Here is a 24,015-nt window from a genome sequence, read left to right on the forward strand (position 1 = left end):
CCCCCTGCTTCAAAGGAAATGCATATTGGGTCATAGTTGTTTCAACTGCTAATTGCAGATGTTGTCAGAGGACATAAAAAGGCACAAAGAAAACTTCTTTTAACTGCAAAGGACCAGTATAGAGCTTTCATGAAGTTTAGTCCATAAGAGACTAATGTTTTCATAGCCTCAGAATATAAAGTGAATGTAAAGAAAATAGCAAGCAGCAGGATGTAGAAGCCCAGGCTGATACGGTTATCAGCATATCGATTGCTAGAATCCAATATCACCCTAATGCTGTCCCAAGGGATGTTTCTAGAACGTGCCCTATTGCCAGAAAATATACTCACAGTCTGATGGCTTAGCCTGTAATCTGTGATCTGAGCTTGTACAAACCACTATTTCTGTATATAGTGCACCCTTCACCGTGTGGTTTAGATGTTTATAAAACCACACTTTAGCCACAACAATTAATCCAATCTTAGGAAAAGCTTTAAATAGAGAGAAGAGACAACTTGCCGCAAGGAACAGAAACAAAAAAAATAACCTGTATTTCTTTTTCCCATATTGCAGTCTGTAGTATATTGCCATGGGGGGCGAATTGGATTCTTTCAAGGAGACATCCGTCTCTTATCTGATGATATGAAAGCATTGCGTCCGACCATCTTTCCTGTCGTACCAAGACTATTAAATAGAATGTATGATAAGGTGAGTTTAATTTTAATCTGTTTATAGCAATGAAGTTGATCGCTGCCTCTCGCTACCCTGAGAGACTTTCTTTATCTGGGTTTTTCCCCCCAACATTGTGAACTGGCGTTTTTCCCGTACGTCAGATGCCTTAGACTCAATCCTCAGATGGTGCAAACTGCTATAAACCCTTCTGCAGTCACTGAAATTATGCTGATTTACACTACTTGAGGATTTGGTCCTGATCCTGTTACTGCAGGTCATTGGTGACATACCAGGGGCTTCAGTGGTGCAAAATCAAGAGCCAAGACAAATCTGAATCCAAGACAGATGAGCCAGTACTTTCTGTTCCCTTAAACCTGTGCTGGAACTAGGTCCTCCCTCTTTACTGGGAGGGACAGTAGAAGGATGGGCAGGAATAAAAAAATGTATAAGGATTTCAACCCTGCAAGCACCCAGCTGACTTTTTGGCAAAAAATCCTTTGTGCTCCAAGACATTTGTGTAAGCAATCCTTGGAGAATGTTAGAGAGGATCTCTAGAGATCTTAGAGAGCCTGTCTAGTGGCCATTTTTATTGTGTATGACCACCTTAGAATATTATCCTTGAGGAAAGAGCTGGATCTACACCACAAACCACTGACCCACATTTTTCTCATGTGCCAGGGTTTCTGGCTTCTCAGTACAGAGAGGTTCTAATCTGGAGATCCAGTTTGTGGTGCTGTCTGATGAAACTCGAGGAAACATGGTCTTTAGCATCTCAGCAACGAGCAGTAATAGTTGTCTGAGCTGTCATTATATTCCAGTTGCTCATCTCTTGTCCAGCTCCGCGGTTTTACTTAATCATAATATTATGCCTATGATAGAAATCCTGCAGAAGCACTCATCATGCAAAGGTAGTCAAACCTTCTAGTCTAGTAGTCAAACCTTCTAAGAGAAGAGTAAGCATCATTCAGAAGGGATTGAAGCAAAACATCATTTGAAATATTACTGTACTGGAGTATTAATTACATTGTTGGTATAAGAGCAATACTTTCACTGACATGAGCGGAGTTTATCTACTTAAACTGATTCTTTAATGTAAGGATATGGTACTTGATGTTTTCTTTTGTATTTGGTTATGTTTTGTGCCATTCTGTCTTCTCTCAGATCTTTAGCCAAGCGGATACCCCATTAAAGCGCTGGCTTCTGGAATTTGCTGCTAAACGTAAAAAGGCAGAAGTTCGAAGTGGAATCATTAGAAACGACAGTTTGTGGGACAAACTTTTCTTCAATAAAATACAGGTAATGATTTGAAAAAGTAAATGTGAGCAGTAACTCAAGAAACAGATGGAACAAAGCTTTGCAATTTCTGCCAGAGACATGCCCGCACCCCCCATCAATTAGCTGTCAATTAAAGTTCAATACCAACACTGCATACTTCAATGTTCCAGTAAATCATGAAATGGGGCAGGATATCATTTTCAAGTATTGTCACAAAGAGAAGTAGCTTATCTCTGACGAAAATGAGCTTAACACACTTGTTTTCTTTATGGATTTCTGTCACGTACATCACTGAGCCTTCTTCAGACCCAGCCACTGGATATAACTGTTTTTCCCCACTCAAACTCAGTTTTTATTTGTAGCAACAAAGCACCAGGCAAGATGAAATAAAATAAGTCATAGGAGAGAGCAAAGTACTTGTTTTATATGTAGGCCTGTTCCAAAGGCCCTTGAAAGTCTCTCATTGATTTCAATAAACTGAAGAGCAGAGACTTGGTCACCATATATCCCAAAGGGTTATTTTTTTCCTAGGAAAATCTGCATTAAATCATAAAGGGGACACCTGCATTTAATGCTCTTCTCATACAGCATATTAAACATACAGTTTAATAAGTGAGAAAGGAGAACAAAATGCCAACGGCCCGATATGAGCATTCAGAACTTGCCAGCTGTTTGCCGCAGATCCCCTTAGTAAAACAGTCGTCAATCAGATAAGGCTCTGACGTTCTGCACTGCTACAGGACATGCTGCTTAAATTAATTTTTTGTAATTGGATGTCTTAGCAAGTGCTATGCCACTTTATTTTTACATTAGAGAAATTGATTGCAGCGTTCATCTGCGGACTGCTCATTTTCAGCCTGCGAAGATAACAGATTGCATATGATGCAGACTAGGCAGGCATGTGTCTTGACACACACAAGACAAATCATATTGATTCAAGGTCTGGCCAGAATGATGACATCCTTTCACCTCAGAGTCCAAGATTTTTTTTAATCTTTACTTTTTTGACTCTTTGCATCATTAAAAAGTGACAAAAGGGGTTAAGGTGACACCACCTACAAATATCTGAAAGACTTCAGAGAGGCTTCTGTGGGGGACTGGGATCTGGCCAGTCTGAGTCACCTGCAAACCTGGGACTTTATAGTGTGGAACAGTCTTAAGGATGATCATGATATTCCTCTCATTTATTTGAATATAGGATAGTCAAAGCACATAGACAAGTTTTCTCTGAGGCATTTTTGGGGGCTGTTTCTAGTTCAGATATATCCAGGCATTGATTTTTCTTTTAAGCTTTGTCTGAATGTCTGAGCTCATAATGGCAGACAAAGAGGTCAGTTCCAGGGTTGCCAACTGTCTGTAAATTTATGGACAATCCATTAAAGAAAGGCTTAAAACATCTGTCCATAAAGTCTGTAAAAAACAAAAAAAAGAAAGAAGAAATAATTGAGCCATCCACAAAATAACTAAGCAACCAGGAGACAGACAGACAGAGCAGAGCCTGTTGGACAATAACTTTGTTCTTGAACTATAACTTTAATTTGGATCTAAGTAATAAAGATTTGATCCCATAGAGGAAGCTCCGAGGATCATACTAATTTAAATGGTGTGAGCCAGTTTTTTGTCTTGTCTTTCGTTTCCTTTACCTGACAGGCGAGCCTTGGTGGGTGCGTTAGGATGATTGTAACTGGAGCTGCCCCTGCTTCTCCTACTGTTCTGGGCTTCCTTCGGGCAGCGCTTGGATGTCAGGTAGGCTATACCTGCCTGATTGTCAGAACCATTGTTTTATAGCCAGTAATTTTGTTATTGTTAAGGAAATAGGGGAAACCTATTTTTTAAATGGCATGACCAAGATAAACAGCAGAGTTCAATTCTGGATCTTTTTGCAAATTTGGGAATGTTTGTATCTAAGGTCGGTGCTTGGATCCATCTCTGGAAAGATGTTAAGGATACAGTGGTGTGACTTGTGCTACAAAGTTAGGGTGCCTGTACACAAGCCAGGAGTGTAATTACACACTGTAATTAAGGCATGTTGGAGCAGACTCGATTAATTGAGTCTGCTGGAGCATGCTAATTAGTGTGCTCCAGTCAGCCTCTGCATCTCATGTATCAGTGTCCCTGCGTTTCAAAATGGGGGGCGGCGTTTTATCTAAAACATGTTCGAGCTTTAGATTGAGCAACCCCACTGCCATTTTGAAGCACAGGGACACTGATACATGAGACACATGGGACGCTTTAATTACAGCCGCTCTTGGAGTTGCTCTAGTTAAAGCGCCCCCTCCACCCCCGCCTCACCCCTGAAGCATACATAAAAACATCCTCAGTGTTTAAAGTTACCATTACTGAGAATCACTTTAGAAAACAGGAACTTTGGGTGCCTTCTCTCTGAGGCACTGAATACCAAACGTCATAAAAGGTATCCCGTCTCCTGGAAAGAAGATGCTGGCTGCACCATTTGCTGTAAAATCCAGGCAGTCATCTCACCTGCCCAGAATTACTGCTCTGGTGTTTGGCAATGCAAGGAGGAAAGGGGGAATAGTCAGTGGCCTCCAGAACTAAACACTCTTCTCTTAAGCCAGAAGCAACAAGTTTCCAAAAGACTGGTCTTCAAAAATGTGCTGCTTCTTATTGCAAAAATGTTTGTTTGTTTTTCTCATAGTTAAACTTATTACTTTATTTGAGGAAAAACTGTAGGAATTGTTCTTTCCTGCCTCTATTTTCAGATCCTTACTGTCTTGTTTATTTATGATAATATATAACATTTCATGTACAATGAGATCCAGCGAAGATTTATCCGTATTAAATATCAATCTATTGTGGCATATATCCAAAGCACTGTGCATCTGGAAAGAAATGCTCAGTGACTTATTTTTTTTGATCTGCAACATTCAAATTATATCTCCAACTTTACCTTTATACATCTCTTCCTCAGGTTTATGAAGGCTATGGTCAAACAGAGTGCACTGCTGGGTGTACCTTTACTACTCCAGGTGACTGGACATCAGGTAAAAATTAAAGTCCGTTAATCTCCAAAAAGAAAAATCTGTTTATTTCGAATGTTTTGAGCTATAATACAAAAGGATACTATATGATAGTTTATCATTGTGCTGAATAATATCAAGTGAATTGGATGTTTGTTACAGTGAAACATTAGCAGCACTATCCTAAAGCCAGGTACATTCTGATCAGATGCTATTTAAGTTTCCCTAGAAAGATTTCAAATTGTGCATTAAACCCTGATCTGCGGTAGCTCCAGCCCTCCAGCTCCAGACTTGCTAATCCTTTTGAATTGTATGGTGTGTTCGTTCTGTGTACCACTGGAACAAAGATGTAACCACATAATTCACATTCATTTATGACTAAATCCAATGCTCGGTAATGAGAAGAGCATGATATATGGCTTAGGGTCAGCCTATTTGAGAGAGACTACATTACCACCCCTTCAAACCTTTTGGCTCTTATGATTACTAATATAATTAGATGAAAACCATCAGTCATGGCAATGCTCAGCAAATCATAAATAAAAGTACTGCAGTAAGAGTCATCATCTATATATATATATAGAAAGTTTTTGGAACACACATAATCAAATTCATTTAAATGGGTACTTGCTGGAAAATTTAATGTAGACTATGAGTGAGGCTAATAAACCACTTTCTTCTGAATGTTAATGTGCTACAACTGCAGAAAGGAATAGCACGTCTTTTCCCATCATAAATTGCTGTCTATCAGATTGTTTTCTCTTCTACTCAGAAATAGGGAGAAATATAGAAATAGCACACGCTCTGTCACACACTTTTTTTTTGTTCCCTGCACTCTGTTCTTGTTTTAGTACCCTAATGAGCACTTGATTCCTGAACACATGCTCAAAATTGTTTGTCAAATGACAGAAGCTCACTATTAAATAAATATTGAGCTTGTCCCTTCCCTCCAAATGGAAAGCAGACTTAAATAAGAAAGAATTATGGGGTAGGTAAAGTCACTGGGTACCAAGGAACCACCGTACCGGCTTGCTCACTCCCTTCTTCCAGTTTGACTTTCATAGTGGCCATTTGTAGGGAATATTTTGTGGTCTGAGGACCCTTATGGGTGTAGCAGTCTGTCTCCCAGGATGGCTCATCAGAGTCAGTGAAAGCTACCATAATTTAGAGCAAATTAAACAGCTACAATATTCAGTGAGAAAATGTTTTATTTAAAGCCATTATAACTGACTTTTCTAGGTGACATGGATACAGAATTTTGGGTTTCGTTTTTAACAAGCTCCTCTGAGTTAAGTTTTTTGGGGTTTTTTTGTTTTGTTTTGTTTGGTTTTTTTTTAATGAAAAAGTGATTTGAAATCCTGTTAGCCAAGGAAGAAGGAAAGCCAGAAATATCCTGAATCATTACACTCGTGAAAAATAGGAATCCTATGCAGACAGGAGGTGAATGGTTTTTCAAAGACTGTAATGGATTCTGCAAGGAGGCACACATGCTTTGAGAACACTGAGCTAGGAATATGTGAGGTGCCTACTAATAACCCCTGAGCACTATTTGTAGAGAAAAAGTGACAAATGACTTTTTAACTTTGATTCCCAGGTCACGTAGGAGCCCCTTTGCCTTGCAACTTAATCAAACTGATGGATGTGGAAGAGCTGAATTATTTTGCTTCCAAAAGTGAAGGAGAGGTATTGTCTCAAATATTATATAACCCACCTGCTAACATTTTGTCCCATTCTGTTTTAGAAACCTGTGAGCTATTCATTACCTCTTGCATTTGGCAGTCCTTTTTCAGAGTACCTAGTTGTAGATGCATTATATGCTACTCTCAGGAAATGACAGGAAAAGCAATACAGAGGAATGTTATCCAGCCCAGAGCAGAATGCAATGAATCAGTAATATGAATGCTCCACCACCAAGCGCTCCTTACTTTTTAAAGAGCTGAGGTTTCCACAAAGAATCCTGTAGAATAAAGTGGGTCAACATAGAGGCATAGGCAGTCATCTGAGTAGTTCCTTTGATGGGATCAGGGCCTAGGATTGCTAAGATTAGGTCCTTCAGTCCTCATGCTTCTCTATTACACAGGGAATATTTCATAATGAAATAAACAATGAAAATGCTTTGGTGCTTAAGACACTTATGCCCCTGAGAAAAATATCCGCTTGAGACTCATCAGAGTAACAGCATCATTAAGATAATGCTATTTGGCCTTACCTGTTTAAGGTTCCAATTCAGCGAAGTATTTAAGGGCAAACTTAATTATAAGCATGCAGTAATGGGAGTCAATGTATTATGTGCTCTGCTCCCCAAGTATCATGCACAATTTTATGAACGCACTTACCCGTTTTTCTTGTTACAGCATTCGTTTTGACTAGATGTCTGAAATATTCACAATGAATTTCAAAGTGTTCAGACACTGAGCATTTTCCTGTTTCACTATGACTTCAAAAAAGATCCAGTGTTTTTCTATATGTATTCTCCAAAGCATGTTTTAGTGAAAATAAGTCCTTTTTAAGTAAAATTATTTATGCTACAGAAATGCATGGAATGCTGTGAGATTACTTGCTTAGGCAGTTAGTTGTACAGTTCTCATGGAAGATTATTAAAAGATAGTTTTAGGGATGAGGAAACAATAAAATGCCAGATGTCAGTATCAAAAATTGACCACAGTTCTACAAATATAAAAAAGAAAAAAAAATGTGAGAAAGAAAGCAAGTCTTCGGGTGGTGGGATAAGTGGAAATATTATTTTCTAGAAAACTCTTACTCAAAAGAGTAAATGTAGACAAAACGGGGGGGGCGTGTGTGCATGACACTTTAAAGCAGGCTAAATGCTTTTTACCGCTTTAATGGTGTTGGTGTTTGCACGTGTTGGCAGCATATTGTGCATTAATTCTAGCTGCTGTAGCATATTTGGCGGCGTAAGGCACCTTAAATTACTTGGGGGTGCAGCAAACTAAAACACCTCTGAAGAGCTTTAGTTTGCTTCCCAACAGCTGTGAAGCAAAGCACCAGGCTCCATGTGGCTCAGAGGCTGTGCAGGCATCCCATGCAGGCAGCCTGGTAGCAGCCCAGGAAGGCAGGCTCCACTGAAGAAAAAAAAAAGCGGCAAACCTGATCTTTTTTTTTTTCCCCTTGGAGCCTGCCTGCCTGCATGAGTTATGTTGGGACCCAGGCCTTCCCTGTGCGGCTGCAGCGCCCCCTGGGGCTGCCCAAGCTGGGTGCCTATGGGCGGGTACCACCTGGGGGGGCTCGCCGCTGCCGTGGAGGGAAGCACCAGCGCCCCTCCCAGCCCAGGGACCGCTCCGCCCACTGGCAGCTCGCCCTCCCCTCCCCACCTCCGGAGAGGCAGGTAAGACATGGGTGTACACGACACGGTGGTTTACTTCGTCCTAAATTGAAGCAGTGTTTTTAAAAACCCACTGCTTCAGTTTAGGGCCCCCATTTCGTCTACACGTGGCCTAATGTATTAATATGGCTTGATAACAGAAGCTTTAGCATTTATCATGAACCACAACTCATTTGCAGATTTGTGTGAAAGGACCCAATGTTTTCAAGGGTTATCTTAAAGACGAAGAGAGGACAACTGAAGCGCTGGACAAAGAAGGCTGGCTTCATACTGGAGACATTGGGAAGTGGTTACCTGTATGTACTGCTCAAACACTCAGTTCTTACATAAGTTGTCACTTCCTTTGAAAATTCTCTAAACTTCTATTTTGAGGAAAGTTATTGTTGACTGTGTTTTATTGTTTTGTGGAACAATGATATACCAACCAGCAAGAGTTGTAGGATCCTCAAAGTTGAGTCCATATATCTGGATCCCAATTAAAAGTTGACTATCTTCTGTAGCCCAGCAAAAAGAAGAGTTTCTTTGATAGCCCATTAATCCTTGTGGGTTATCAAACAGACCTACCTATACCAAGATACCATTTTAATATTCAAAGAAAATCACTCAACATTTTCTGTTCTTTGGAAGAGATCCCATTCAGTAGATGGAGATAAGGTAAACCACTTTTGAAATACAGGAATCTCTGTAGTGGAATGAAAAAAATATTTCATGTGTATTGAAAATAGGATATTTGATTTTCAGTGCTACTGAACACCTTAAACTACTATTCAAGTGAAAGGAAATAACAAGTCATGCTCTTTTGAAAGTAGATCTCGACTTCCTAAAAAATATTTTTCATGTTAACTAGAATGGTATTTGATAAAGAATTTGGCAAAACAGCAACATCTAACGTGTTAAAAATTTTAAGGGTTGAAGGGAGAAAAATTATGATGGCAACTACAAAATGGCAAAAAAATGCAAAACATCTGAAAAGATGGAGGCATTTAAATTTTCTTTGAATTTTTTTAACCCCCATCATTTTGGAACCCATTTCCCAATTTTACCTGGTTGACTTTTTCCATTGTTTCTAGCTTGCTATTTTGCAAAGATTTTACAAGAAGAAAAATTACTCTTATGTTGGCTTGAGCCAAAATGATTAATGTGTTTATGTAAAAATAGTCAACATTTTAGACAATTTCCTGATAACCAGAATGTCACTTCCTGGCCTGTTGTGTTTATCACTGGATGTTCAGATATACTCTTAAAGATATTCCATCATTACTAAAAAAGTAACTTACTTTCATAAAAAAATATTCTCCTGATCCTGAACATCTGTTTCCCAGAGGAGAACTAATCAAATTCAGTCATTTCTGCTGGGCAACTTGTCCCCAGCAAATCCAGGGTAGGGCTGATTTCCTGCATTCCCATACATCGGGGTGGGCAATTATTTTGGGCAGAGGGCTGCTTACTGAGTTTTAGCAAGCCATCGAGGGCCACATGACAGGCAGCCAGGGGCAGGTTAATATTCATTTTCTAAATTTTTTAGGGGCCCCGTGGGCCAGATGGAATGTCCTGGTGGGCCGCATCCAGCCCGCGGGCTGCATTTTGCCCACCACTGCCATACATGCAAATAGTACCTATTCTTTGTTCTCTCTGGGGCTAGGGACAGACATTCAAAAAGCCTGAGCCTGAATTGATTCAATCTTTGCAAGTTAGTCTAACCTGGCTAGGCTGTGCATTTTGTAACTGCACAGACATCCTAGAAATGTAGGTACATGCCTGTAGTGGCTCAGGCTAGAAGCCGGGGGCGGGGGGAGGGGTGCTAGAGCAGCCCTCCCTTCCCTTCCATAGTGCTGAGCTGAGGGAGGCATGGGCCTGGCAGGATGCTATGATTAGGGAGGGGTACCTCCCCATCCCTGACCAGCCCAGCAGGGAATTGATTAACACAGTGTTTATCACCCCTAACTCAGTGTTTATCACTCCATTAAGAAAACAACACAGGGACATTACCAGCTACCTGTTGATTCTGCCTTTGTCCCGTCTGCCATGGGACAGACCATACCCAGCGTGTGGTCTGCTAGCTAATGCTGAGAAGTGTCTGTGTAAGGCAGAGGGGATGGAGATCCCTGCTAAGCAGGGAGTGGGGAGAGGAGGAGGGGAACAGGGGCAAGCCAAGCAGATGCCTGCAGTCTCTGCTGAGCTGCAGCCAGGGAGCGGGGGGGGGAGTAGAGAGCCCTGTCCAGCCCAGAGAGCATGCTGGGATGCTGGGGGAGTCTGGTTTAACTTAAACCAGCAAGGGGTCTGGGACAGACACTGCATAAACTGGTTTGAGCCAAATCAGTTAAGTCTGATACTGCATTCAACCAGGTTTATCTTAAACCAGTTTCAGCCATTTTCAAACTGGTTTATATGCACTGAACATCGGTTCTGTTACAGGTTTAAACCAGTTTCTGATCACTTAAACCGGTGTATGTGTATTGTCTGTCCCTAGCCTGGATGTTCTACTCCAGCCAATAGGCAAGATATTGTGCACTTCTTCATAAATGTATTGTTAGCTTTATAATGAAATATAGGCTGAAATGTAAAAAACAAAACAAAACAAAAAAAAAACAGGTGGTTTATGGGTCCTGTATATTTACATAACTTTGGGGGGACTTGTCATTTCTCTTTCTGAACAGAATGGGACTCTTAAAATTATTGATCGAAAGAAGCATATTTTTAAGCTTGCTCAGGGAGAATACATAGCACCCGAAAAGATTGAGAATATCTACATCCGCAGTGATCCTGTTGCCCAGATATACGTTCATGGAGACAGCTTGCAGGTAAAATGTAGTGCTTCAAAATAGTTGTCCGTGTTTTGTTCTTTGTTTTGAAACACCTTGTTATTTTAAAGTTAAACTCTTGGATTTGCAGTCACAAGTGGCAAGTGTAAAAGATTCATTTTCACTTCATTGCTTCCCTCCTAGCCACTGGTTTGAATCTAAGCAGCATGAAGTGGGGGAGAGGGAGGACTTTGAAGTCTTAATCTCTAAATCCTTTCAATTACCTCTTTAAAAGTTTTCTTTGCCACAACGCCAAGAGAGAACCTGACAAAAGTTAAATTGCTGTTATGCTGAGTCCACTGCCCATCACACTAACCAATATTGTCCCATTGTTTCCTTGTATCCCCTGTTGGTCTGTCTGTATCTGTCTGTTGTCTCTGTCTTATACTTGGATTATAAACTCCTTAAAATTGGGACTTTTTGTCCTTTTGTACAGTACCTACATACTGTGGTTTTGATCCATGACCGGGGTCCTAAGTGATATGCTACTAAAACAACAGTAATAATGAGAAAATCATGGCATCAACTTTTGCAAATAAAAATGGCAAGAACACAAATGCTAGAACTATACTTGAATTAGATCTCTTGTGGTGCACTGGGCCAGTGTATCGCTCTCTGTTATATAGGCCTGCCCAGGGCCTATGCGAGAGTTTAGTCTTCTCTGTTCACAGCTTGGTAAAACGATATTCTCTACTCAGAACAGTTAGGGCTTCGTTTTCAAAACTGGCTCCTGAGATTCTGCTCACAAAATTGCTTTAAAGTCAGAAATCTACAGTTGCACATACAATGGATATAGCTGCACATCTGCAAATCCAGTTTGCATCACCATGTTGATATTTTAAATACAAACAATTAACGCTTATGCACAAATGACTGATCAATAGGAATCTCACCCAAGAGTCAAAGACCCAAGAACAAGAACATTATAAATAAAATTACCCAAATTCTACTCTTATTTATATCAGTTGTTTAAAACCAAAGTATTCTATTAATGTCGGTGCAGAACAGAATTCAAACAGTAGAATCTGGGGCAACTTATTATATTTTTTCTGGCAAATATATTAACTGTCAGAAGGGATGAGCACAAAAAGTACTTTTTCATATATTTTAGCCAACTTTCATAGACATCATAGAAAACAGGTCTAAAAGGGATGTCAAGCAGTTATCTAACCCATCCTCCCCCAAAGCAAAACCAAATGCACTCAAATCATTCCTGAGAAATATTTGTCTAACTTGGTCAAAAACTTCCAAAGTTATATATAGTATAATTTCTCTAGGTAATCCATTCCAAGCTTCACTGAAATGACTGAACAAGAGAGTGTTTTGAATTTTAGGCAAATCAAGAGAGAATATTTATTTACTGAAAGAGTATGCTGTAAATGTAATTCATTATTTAGCTGTATACTATTTTTCCAGCTTTCTTTCCATTTTTCCCTCTGGTACAGGCCTTCTTGGTGGGAATTGTGGTACCTGATTCTGAAGTCATGCCAGGCTGGGCAAAAAAAAGAGGGTTTGAAGGAACATATGCAGAGCTCTGTAAAAATATGGTGTGTCTATATATATCTATACATTTGTTTCTGTGTTCAGTTACCAGTGAACTGTGATATCATTTCATCCTAGAAAGTGACAAATGGAAATAAAGGTATACTCACAAAAAAGAAAATGGGCAGGGCAAGTCTGAACTATATAATGCTGTTTGTGTTGTATTACTGATGTGCACTGAGCATCATCTGTTGTCAGAGACAAGATACAGGGGTAGATGGATCATTTGTCCACTCCATTATAACTGTTCTCGCATTCTTCGGAGTGCTCCTTTGAATATATCTCAGTCAGTCTTTATTTCCTATCATTAAGCCTATGCAGTTTTTTAGACTCTCAGGAAAAGTAATTCTTTCCCTCCTATTTTTGTTGAACTCAGCTAAAACAATATATATACAAAAGTTCCTTTACAATGGCAAGATACAAAACATAAACCAAAATGTTCTAACTTCGGTTCTACAGTGAGGCATTTCAATAAGTATTTTCAGGAATTTGCAGAAGCAGAGTAATTTTCAGGAGAACTATGCATCTGGTTGTGATATGAAGTCAGTGGGAGCTGAGGGCCCTCAGCTCACAGTTGGTAAGATCAAACCTAAGCATGCAAGTATTCCCACTAATTTCAGTGGGACCATTCATGTACTTAAATTTAAATACACATCTGTTTTCAGAATTCAGACCTAAGAGTTCTGTCCTTGCCCCTGACATTTAAAAATATTGACCTTGTGTCTTCCACTGTATAAAAAATGGAAAAATATTATTACACTAATTTATAAAACAATCATATATTTTTCAATTTAGAAAGCTAGTTCTTCAAACACAAGGATTGCTAATTGATGTATAGGCTGCCAGAATCAACAGTGCATCTGTACTTTGCTCAATAAACCCTTTTATTTTCTTGCTGACAATATGATTACTTACATATGCTATGGAGTTAAATAGAGAATCTGTGTGTTCTAACTCAGGAACTGAAGAAAGCAATAATGGATGATATGGTGCGGTTAGGAAAGGAGAGTGGACTTCATTCTTTTGAACAGGTAAGATGAAGACTTACAGCTTGCCTTGCACAACTCGCCCCTGCATGCTGAATAAGTCGCTGTTAGTATTTGTTACCTAATGCCCAAAAGTCTGATTATGATGTGCCTGTGGATCTTTACAGTTTGCATTCATGCATTTATTTCAAAATCTTTGGGTTGGTTTGCTAGAATGCATGACTGATGTTGCAGGAACAGTAATAAAAGGTTAAATTGTTATTATTTTTATGGTTGCACGCAAGGATTTCGATGAAATGCCAATCAATTCTGTTCATTATCTTCAATTAAATAAAGGATATAGTCCCTCATTTTGCTTTCCCCCTAACACTCAGCACTTGTATTAAGTTCCATGGGAACTGTGGCACATAGGTAATGAGTAACAACAGCAGGCAATATGTAATCCTTCTAATATAATCACCAGTGGTCAAGACAAATATTCTTAGGAGCCTGATCCTACTTCTATTGAAAGCAATGTAGCAAAGTGGGATCAGGTCCTTAATTACCATTCATGTAAGTGACCTAGAAAATAAAGCTGTTCTGTTTATTTTCAGTGTATGTACTAATCCTTTCTGATGCTTGCATGAATATTTCTAAAACAGAGCTACAAACTTTCCAGCCAGAAAGTGCTGAAACCAATGCAATATTTCACAATGTTAGCAAATAATATTGCTATTGATCAAAAATGTAAAAGAAGCCTCACATTGAGTGTTTCTTAAAAGTTAATAATTTATTGCATATTTGCTGTTGAGAATACCAATATAAAAGTGCCAAGGCATTAATTATTTACATTTACTTTAAAAGTTGTTTTTATTTTGAGTCTATTTTTGTATAAAAATCCAGTGAGAAATCCACCATAGTACGGTGAAGCAGAAGCTCCTAGAAATTCAATCTACTTGTCTTCCTTTTTCTATAATTTCAGTGACTGCTGTATGATATTCCACATGGAATATGGCTTATAGTACACAAAATTGGACATCTAGTAATTAACCTCATTTGCTCTGCCCTAACTTTTCCCAATTCACCCTATGCAAGTAAAAACCTATGAGGTTAATAGGCAAACCCTGCTGTCTTTCTAAAAATCTAAGGAGAAACATTGTGAATGAAAAAAAAAACAAACCCTGAATTTTTACAGTTCTAAAATAAGAAGTTTTATAGGTAGATCCCCCTTTACTCTCACTTTGTAGCAATATGTGATAGAATCAAAATCTGGCCCAGATCCTCTGACCAATGTTAACCATGGACAAGATCCCTTTACACAGATCTGTCTGGGCTGAAGGAGTGTGTCCAATGGGATAGTCTTCCTGTCCTAGGGCATGTAGAGCATGCTGCCTCTCATCTAGATCGTGCTGACCTCTGCCCTGGCATAGTGATGTGCTTGGACCGTCTCTTTATTAGCTCACAAGTTTGGCCAACAGCAGGAGAACCACAGACAGACATTTTGGGCGCGTCCAGACGTGCGAGGACGTTTGGTTCCCCAGGGACAAGTAGTGGCGGTTTACCTTGCATTGCAGCTACTTGTCCCCCGGGAACACCCGTGCCACGTGTGCTTTGGTGTGTGGCAAGTTACTGTGTAACAAGGTAGTCTGGGGGCAGTAGGGGAGGCTGGGACCAACACTGTGCTGGCCCCAGCAGCTTTATTTGGAGTCCTGGGGGCTTTCTGGGGCTGCAGCCATGGCGATCCTGCTGGCTGGAGTCTGGCTGACAGCCACAGTGCAGCTCTGGGCAGCCTGACTCTGCTTTTCAGTAGCGCATGCTGCCTGAGGATGCACTGCTCTGTTTTTTTTTCCCCAGGTTTTGGGTTTGTTTGACACCTGGATATCCAGGGTAAAAAAAAAACACGCAGAAAAAAAAAAGCGTAGCAGCGCATGCTTGGGCAGCGTGTCCTTGTAGCACAGAGAACACTGGCCTGTGCCATATGTGGCACTGCAGACGTGTTTGTGGTGCCACATACTGCACAACCATACTCATCTGGACACATTCCATGGGGGCAAGTGGGGCACCAGTCCTGGATGCCATCTCAGGACATGGCACAAAAATTGCAGCTGCTGCCACTGCCCTGTGCACTGCTGCTGTCCTGGGCCCAAAAGTACCTAGCTTCACCTTTGTTCTTATGACTCTCATCTGGCAAATGCAAAGCCAACTGGGGACACAGAAAAGCAGTGGACAGCTAGGGAAACCTTGCCTCAACTCCATGGATCATGTACCAGCCCTACAGCGGTACTAGAAATGTGAGGGAATCTCAACCCATTCCCATCTGTGCTACCTGGCCTCCTGCTGTGCTCAGATACACCAGGGATTAATAACAGCAGGCTTGTAAAATTCTATTTGCCTAGGATGAGTGATTTTTTATTGCTTTAATTGGTTGGTAAAACATCATTAATCTTTTGTATGCTCATCATCATGTTAAGTTCTTCTGTGCTTACACTGGTCAAACTCCAGGACAGTTTTACAAGGCTGCTGTTCTATTTAAATTCATGCTTCTGCAAGTCCCTATTGCTCCCCTGCCTTCACTCTGACACCCTCCTTTCTCTGTGGGTAGTTACATGGATGTCTGGGGATAGGGTAGCATCATATGTGATTGCTTCTGCTTTACTCTGCTGTTTCTTAAGAAGAAATGATTCTTTTTACACCATTTAGTAGGATCAGAGCACAACAGCCCCCATGTACATTAGAGGTACAGGGTAATTTCTTCTGGGGGTATGATGAAGGGGCATTGTGGCAGAGGTTTATGGTTCAAGAAGAAAGCAGTGCTAAATAAAAGTGGGAGTTAATGATGACTGACACTGGTGAGAGACAGCCATAATAGAGAGAAGCTCTATTCAAATTTTCTCTCTCCACCCTCTGAAGGCTTCTTGTTTTTAGCTTGTAACAGCAATATTAAAGGCTGATGAGCCCTTAAGCAAAGAGATGCATGGCTGTTTAGTAATGGGTACAGATCTCCAATAGGATTAACAGGGCTAGGGACAGACATTACACCTAAACCAGTTTTAGTGATTTAAGTGATCAGAAACTGGCTTAAACCTGTAACAGAACAGGTGTTCAGTGCACATAAACCAGTTTGAAAATGGCTGAAACTGGTTTGAGATAAATCTGGTTGAATGTAGTATCAGACTTAACTGATTTGGCTCAAACCGGTTTATGCAGTGTCTGTCCCAGACCCCTTGCTGGTTTAAGTTAAACCAGACTCCCCCAGCATCCCGGCATGCTCTCTGGGCTGGACAGGGCTCTCTGCTCCACAGCAGGGCTGGCCCCTCCTCTCTGCTCCCTGGCTGCAGCTCTGGGAGAGACTGCAGGCGGCTCCCCCCTCTCCCCCTCACCACTCCCTGTTAAGCAGGAATTCCCATCTCCCCTCTGCTCCCTCGCTGTAGCTCCAGCACAGACTGCAGGTATCTGCCTGGCTTCTCCCTTCTAAACAGGGATTATTCCCCCTGCCCCTCTGGATTATATCTCTCAGCATTAGCTAGCAGACCACACGCTGGCTACAGTCCCTGCTGTGGGAGGCGACAAAGGCAGACAGGCTTTTGGAGCTAATTAACAGGTAGCTGGTAACATCCTTCCTTGGAAAAGCTGTTTCAGAAGAGCTTGAACTAATGGAGAGAGGCTTTGTTTTCTTAATGGGTTGATAAACACTGAGTCGGGGTGATAAACATTCCCTGTTGGGCTGCTCAGGATGAGGGGGACATCAGAGCATCCTGCCTAGGCCTGGCCATGCCCCCTCAGCTCAGCTCTGCAGAAGGGAAAGAAGGGCTGGTCTAGCACCTGCTGGCTTCTAGACATGTGCCTGAATTTTTTTCAGTCCAGAGGGGATGTCTGTGAGGTTACAAACTGGTTCAGCCTAGCCAGGTTAGACTAACCTAGAAAGACTGAATCAATTCAGGCTCAAGCTTTTTGAATGTCTGTTCCTAGCCCAAGTGACCCGCCAAGCCTGTTGAATTGGTAACCTACGTAGAATGGGTATAATTTCAGTAGTTTTGATTAGTCCCATTTAATAGTATGTGATTTTTTTATTCTTGTTCTAAATATATGCCTTTCTATTTTAGGTCAAAGCCATTTACATCCACTCCGATATGTTCTCAGTACAAAATGGCTTGTTGACACCAACATTAAAGGCTAAGAGACCAGAGCTGAGAGATTACTTCAAAAAGCAAATACAAGAGCTTTATTCAAGCATCTCCATTTGAAGCTGCAGGAAGGTTCTTCTGAATAATGGACTTTGTAGCAATATTAGAGTAATACTCAAAAGTACAGAGCCAGAATGACAGTTGAAATGAATAAGCATCTGACCTTATGTCTGAGGTTTTTTGTTGTTCCAAGACTTCACCACTGATCTAACAGTAATTTTTCTTTATCAGCCATAATTCCATTTCTTTTTACAGAACACCTTAGGAGTAACAGCAAAAAATATATATAAAGTCCAGCACATCCTAAAGCAAATCATAGAAGGTTATATTAATGCCTACAAACATTACGGATTGAACATAGGGAAAAACATAGTCTATATGTGATTGTGACTCTAGATTAGTGACTAAAACCCTGGATAATTCAATAATGCGGTCTACCTCAAACAAAGAGTGATGAATGGTGAAAGTCTGTTTTCCCTGATCTGGAATTTCAAGCTGGATATTTGTTTGTCTTATTTTTTTTAAGTGATTGCTTTTATACTCTGCAGGACATAAATTCCATTGACTTGATTTAATCATCCACAATCTACTGATATTCAGAGTAGAATAAACACATACACATACCAACACATACCATGTCACCCAGTATCCTTTATACTTAATATGCCCATCAGTGTATTATACGTAATGGAAGATGCCAGATTAGTGCCACCTTGTAATTACAAGAATATGTTAAGAAGTTATAAAATAGATCTCCCTGTATTTCTTTTGCCAGTGTATCTGCACTCAGTTTATAGCACGGCAGATTGCTTTTCTTTACGGGCCTAATCCAGTGTAGAGTATCCATGAGTGTTACAATTACTCGCATGAGAAAGACTGTGGAAGCATTGCTGGCTCTGTGGCCGACTGACCAGTTCAGGAGGAAGATCAGCCTCCTTTAAGAGCTACTAAAGAAAAAAACTGCACAACATAAAGACAGATGGTGTAAATGTGGTTGCGTCTATCTTCCATCCTCCTGATTCCTAATGTATTCCTTCACAGGCTGCTGGTACTGTGAGATCCAGTTAAATTGACTCATTTCACAGGTGCAGGTAGAGGAATGGTGCCCTGGCCCAGTGTATAAATGATAATTATGGATGACTGTTAGTGAAACAAATATATTTGGGAGAAGAGGACAGACTCATATCCCCATCACTGACATGACATGGTGGTTTGTGGGGTTGTGAAATAGAGAGGTGTTACTTGTAAGTCCCCATATCGGTAGGAAAGAAGATTCTCCAACTGTTTTCTTCCCCATCAAAACTTTATTGTAAAGGGTTGTGATGGGGCAAGGGACCTTCAAAACTGAACATGAAATTAGGGAAAGACTGATAATTTTATGTTGTGACTACTTTAAAATTCTTCTTTGACTTCCTGAAGACCTCTGGATCATATGTAGCAATTGGTCTGGATGAAGCCTTAGACTTCACCTATTGTGAAGAAATTGAATATATCCCAAATGGAATAAGAGCAGTCTCTGGAACTATGGGCTCAGACATCAGTATAATATGCTCAGGCATGGTATAAATGCTCAGAGAACTATAAAACTCATGAAGCCTATGTAAGTTCCATGGGCCAAAAGCCCTGAAGGCTTCTTTTAGCTGGAGAGGGTCCTAAATATATATATTTTTAATAACTGCTGTTTGTCGCACCAATCTGCATACTAGCATGGGGCTGCTAGATGACACGGTTTGCTAGGGCAGTGAATGTACACTTATTTTTCTGTCTTAGACTAGAATCTATTCTAGGTTTTTAGACTAAAAAGCCTAAATGAAACTGTTAACCTCAATTGAAACGTACTTTCCCTCCAAGATTCCATTGCATGCTTTAAAAGAAATGAAATAAATTGAATTAATGAGTTAGTTCTATGCAGAGACTGATTTATTAATTTCAGAACAAACTGTTATAAATGCAAAGGAGATTGCATCTCTTGTACAGAACATGTTTGTTTGATTTATCAAATGTGAAAGTGTTTAAATCCCAGTGGGTCTTCATTTGCATCTTGTATAATCAGGGCAAAGTGAGAGTGAAACACTGCCACTGTGGTCTGTTAGAATTTTACATCTTCTATACACTGGTGTGCATGATTATATGTAACCCACTGGTGAATAGGTTCCCCTCTATGCCCAGTTCACAAAATATATGAGTTGTTGCAGCCAGCAGTTACTCATTCTGGCTCCTAGCCTCAGCTGCAATAGCTGCACAGCCTAGGTTCAGTTCCCACTCTCACAGCTGAGGTGGTCATCACATGTAGGCAGTGCCAGGCAACGGAGAGTTGGGCCCTATACCTTTCCTTCGCCTAAACAAAACAGGATCTATTTTTAATAGAGCCTTATTTCTTAATTAAGCAGAAATGTAAAAGAAGCTATTTTTGGATGGCCTTTCTTTACAGCATGAATTTCATTTGCTTGCCTTTTCTTCTAAAGTGATTTCAGTTCGTCTGACCTTTCCAGACAACTGAACTCTAATTTTGTGCAGAGGAGGACCCTACTTATGGCCCAGGTGACTTTATTTTAAAGTAAAAGTATATAATACATTTTTTCTATTTGCATACAATGTCTGTTTTCTCCCTTTGGGTATTTAGTAGGAAGTGTCAGGTATATTAAAGGTAAGAAGATGGAAAGAAAAGAATAGAAAGAAGAAAATATGTACATGACCACACCAGGGTAAAGAATTTAGGATGAAAGAATGGCCACACAGAAAAATTACGTATATTTTAAATAATGGGGAAAACTGGGTGAATAAGCTGTCCCCAGTTCTATTATTTTTGCAATCAGAAGAACTTCCTCTGCAGACCAATGTTATAATGGATTAAAATCCTAAATCTGTGCTTACCAATGTGATGGTTTCAAATGTGCCTCTTTAAAGATCCAGGATAAAGATCCTTTACCTTTTTCTCCTAATATTAATATATTTCTTATGACCATTGCAAAGAAAATCCTAATAATTATGTTGGACCCATTTGCGACATCCTAGGGTAATAAGTACAAGCTCCATTCTGGACCTTTGTCTTATTGGAAGGTTCCACTTCAAAACACAAGTGGCATTCAATAAAATGGCAGTGTGTGTTGTCCTTCTCCAAAAGGCAAGCCTTTCTATGGGATTAAAAATAAGCACTTTCATCTTACTACTTGAAGATATGGGGTCCGACATTAAGCTACTGGGTGCATTAACTGCATTTGGAATACCCAGTGAGTATAACTTAATTGAAATTAATGGTGTTACACTGCTGTAAAATCAATATGGATCAGAATCTGGCCCCTATGGCGTGCCAGTCGTCCAGTCTCCCTAGAATGTCAGTGCCTTGAGCAGACTGATGTGTTGAGACAGATTTACAAACCATTTCCTAGACCTCTGTCTGATATGTGCACTGCATATTATGAAGCGTTCTCTTCCCCATATATACTCAAGAAAGAGACTCCTTGGGCCTGATCCAGTACTACTGAAGTCAATGGAAAAATCACTTTTTATATGCATATATGAAAACCTGATTCAAATATATCTTCAAACCAAATGCCAGTTAGAGAATTTTGCAAGTTAGTTGTTGTTAATATTCATCACTCAGCATATTTCACAGTCAACATATCCATCATGCTGAATGATCAAAGAAACAAAATAAACATGAGTAAAACACACAAAAAATCAGCACTGGGTCCTTATCCCAGGAGACTGGCAATAATGTCAAATAATTATGCTGTACTGAAAGGCAAAATTACAGGGTAAAATATTTGATAAAATACAGTAGCTGAAAGAGATGCTAATTCCTTTATTGCTACAAAACTCTTTCAATATTGTAATGATCTCTCAGAAATATTAAGGTATAGTGTCATTATTGCCTTGGATATGATTTTGTTTCATAAAGCAGAAAAAATGTTTTAATGATTCTTCCAGAATGAAACAAATTGACCTATACATTTATTTTCCATGTGTAAGAAGCACAAACTTGTGACCTATATGTAAATAAGCTACTATAAAATGAATGTAAACAGGAAAAGAGTATACTATTTTTGCATGTCAGCAAACTGCTTAAAGATGCGTTGATGTCTCTCAGAAAACTTTGAAAGTTTTTTATTTAGTAACAATTCTATTTGTATATTTTCTGTATTTCTCTTATTCACTTTTTTATTATAAAGGGACAGATGTATGAAAACAGGATCTTTGTTTCTTCTTGGAGTTTGCTTATTCTTCCTCACCTATGGGTCCTTGCCTGCAACTAGATGAATATTTCTTTGTAGCTGCTAAGCTAACTTTGCTCCTGTTGGAGAAAGGGAACCTGAAAGTATTTAACACTTTGGAGGGGCTATACAAGCACCTGAAGTAAAACAAGGACACATTCCCAACTCAAAATTTATTCCTGGCATCCATGTGCACAGCCCTACTGACCCCAGCAGAATTATGCCTTATAAGTGGTAGTCTAGCTGAGAGGCCTGTCTGAATCAAAATTAGTTCCCATCATTATTTGACATTTTAAGGATGGAAGATCCTGTATGAAATTCTGGACCCACAGAAATCAATGAGAGTGTTACCCCCAATTTAAAATCATACTTGTGCTTGCTGTCTTTAATCAATAATGGGAGGAGAAAGCCAGAATGTATCAGCACATCAGTGGAAACGTTCCTAAATGCAATGTTTTCTATGATGCATCAAAACCTCTTTAAGCCCTTCACTTTACTATACTTTTCTGTACGCATTTTAGCAACGTACCTGCAACAAATGCAAATAAATCAGGCATTTTCCAAAGTGTTGCTTATTCTATTTTCAACTAAAAGTGAAGGGGCATAAAATGTGACTTATAAATATGTGTAAAAAAAAAAGTATCTTGTAATTAAAGGGGTTTGGTTTTTTTTAGTTTTGGTATATTAGCATGTATATCAAAAATATAAAGGGCCTCTACAGAAACTTTTGTAAAGAATAAAGAACTATCAGATTTCTCTAAATTGCTCATACAATATTGTTGATTGACATACAATAAAATCTTTTATAAAACCTCTTAGTATTCCAATGCTCTGTCCATGTGATCAGTAACTAGTCATTCAAAACGTGTGCCTCTACTAAACATCTTGTGAAAAACCCAGTGACCAAATGAACACTGGAACCTGAGCCTCGTTTTAGCAATCTTTGGTGAACACAAATTGTTTCAGGTTTCTCTGAAGACAGCCATGCAGCCTTTCTGTAATGGTTTCAGCTCACCTTTTTAAAACAAACAGTAATAAAATAACCACGTGTATAAGCTTAACATGAAATGACAGTTGGGAATGCATAGATTTTTTTTTTCAGAGCTTGTGTTTAAAACAATAAAGTTTAAAATTATTCAGTCTCTTATCCCAGTTTTTGTGTACACTTATCCTTCTCCCTTGATTGATAATCCTGTAGCATTTCCAAAAGATTTTAAATTATGTTTTAATAATTTATCTGATCTAGGGCTCAATATAATCTGAAGTACTCTGCTATGCTAACAGAATAATAACATAACAGATACACTTGGATTCCAGGATGCGAAATCATGAAATTAAACCTATGTGCATGTTAATATGAACAAATAGATGACAGATATCCTATCAGTCTGCCATAAAGGCTCCTATGCTGTCTTCTGCCAAGACACGAAATGGCATAGGAGTCCCTGTGACAGTGTAAGGCAGCGATGTCAAATTTATCCGGTCTCGTCTGGGCAGGGGGCACAGTGAGGCTGACACCCCTGCCTTAGGAGACGGTGTCCTTGTGTTGTTCTGTGAACAACAGCGTTGTGTAGTCCTGGCTAGCGTGCAGAGACGTATCAGGCGGCCTGAAGCGGTCTTAGCATCCCCTCCATTTTAGAACAGGCCGACGTTTTCTTCATGTCACGAATCTGCGCCTGATGGAAAGCTGCCTATCCGTGTGCTTGTAAGGTCGTCCCGACACAGACCCTGTCTAACGCCATCGCTGGCGGGAAGAACTGGACATATTACCTAGTGGCACCCTGTAAAACCGAGATCCAGCCCCGGGGGTTAATCACTGTCACGACTACACAGTACTTTACCACAGCCAGAATTTTTTTTTAAACCCAGTTTTTGCCAGGATCAGACTCAAAAAAACCCTCGCTTCCAGTGATCGAATAAATGTACCAACACCCAAAGGAAAAAACCCAGGGCTGTGCCGGAAGAGCTGTGTCTCGCTCCATGGTCTCTGCTCTGAACTTGCACGCGGCCGGCCGGTAACGTCAGTCCGTAGTCGGTTGATCTCGATGAAGAAAAACACAGA

The 24,015-nt window shown here is 39.9% G+C and overlaps 1 protein-coding gene across 4 annotated transcripts in view; it reads left to right on the top strand.

The window, feature by feature from the left end:
- Positions 1–19,646, top strand: part of ACSL6 (acyl-CoA synthetase long chain family member 6) — a 120,145-nt gene extending 100,499 nt beyond the window's left edge. For all 4 annotated transcript variants that reach the window (XM_059712851.1, XM_059712852.1, XM_019478637.2 and 1 more), the window contains 10 exons: positions 553–687; positions 1,813–1,947; positions 3,577–3,672; positions 4,856–4,928; positions 6,499–6,587; positions 8,427–8,543; positions 10,905–11,048; positions 12,494–12,595; positions 13,550–13,621; positions 17,659–19,646. In XM_059712851.1, coding sequence (XP_059568834.1) covers positions 553–687; positions 1,813–1,947; positions 3,577–3,672; positions 4,856–4,928; positions 6,499–6,587; positions 8,427–8,543; positions 10,905–11,048; positions 12,494–12,595; positions 13,550–13,621; positions 17,659–17,799 — 1,104 coding nt within the window. In that variant the 3' untranslated portion in view covers positions 17,800–19,646. The remainder of the gene's footprint in view (positions 1–552; positions 688–1,812; positions 1,948–3,576; positions 3,673–4,855; positions 4,929–6,498; positions 6,588–8,426; positions 8,544–10,904; positions 11,049–12,493; positions 12,596–13,549; positions 13,622–17,658) is intronic.
- Positions 19,647–24,015: the final 4,369 nt, after the last annotated feature.

Source organism: Alligator mississippiensis, chromosome 9 (assembly GCF_030867095.1).
Source record: "Alligator mississippiensis isolate rAllMis1 chromosome 9, rAllMis1, whole genome shotgun sequence".
Taxonomy (NCBI): Eukaryota; Metazoa; Chordata; order Crocodylia; family Alligatoridae; genus Alligator; species Alligator mississippiensis.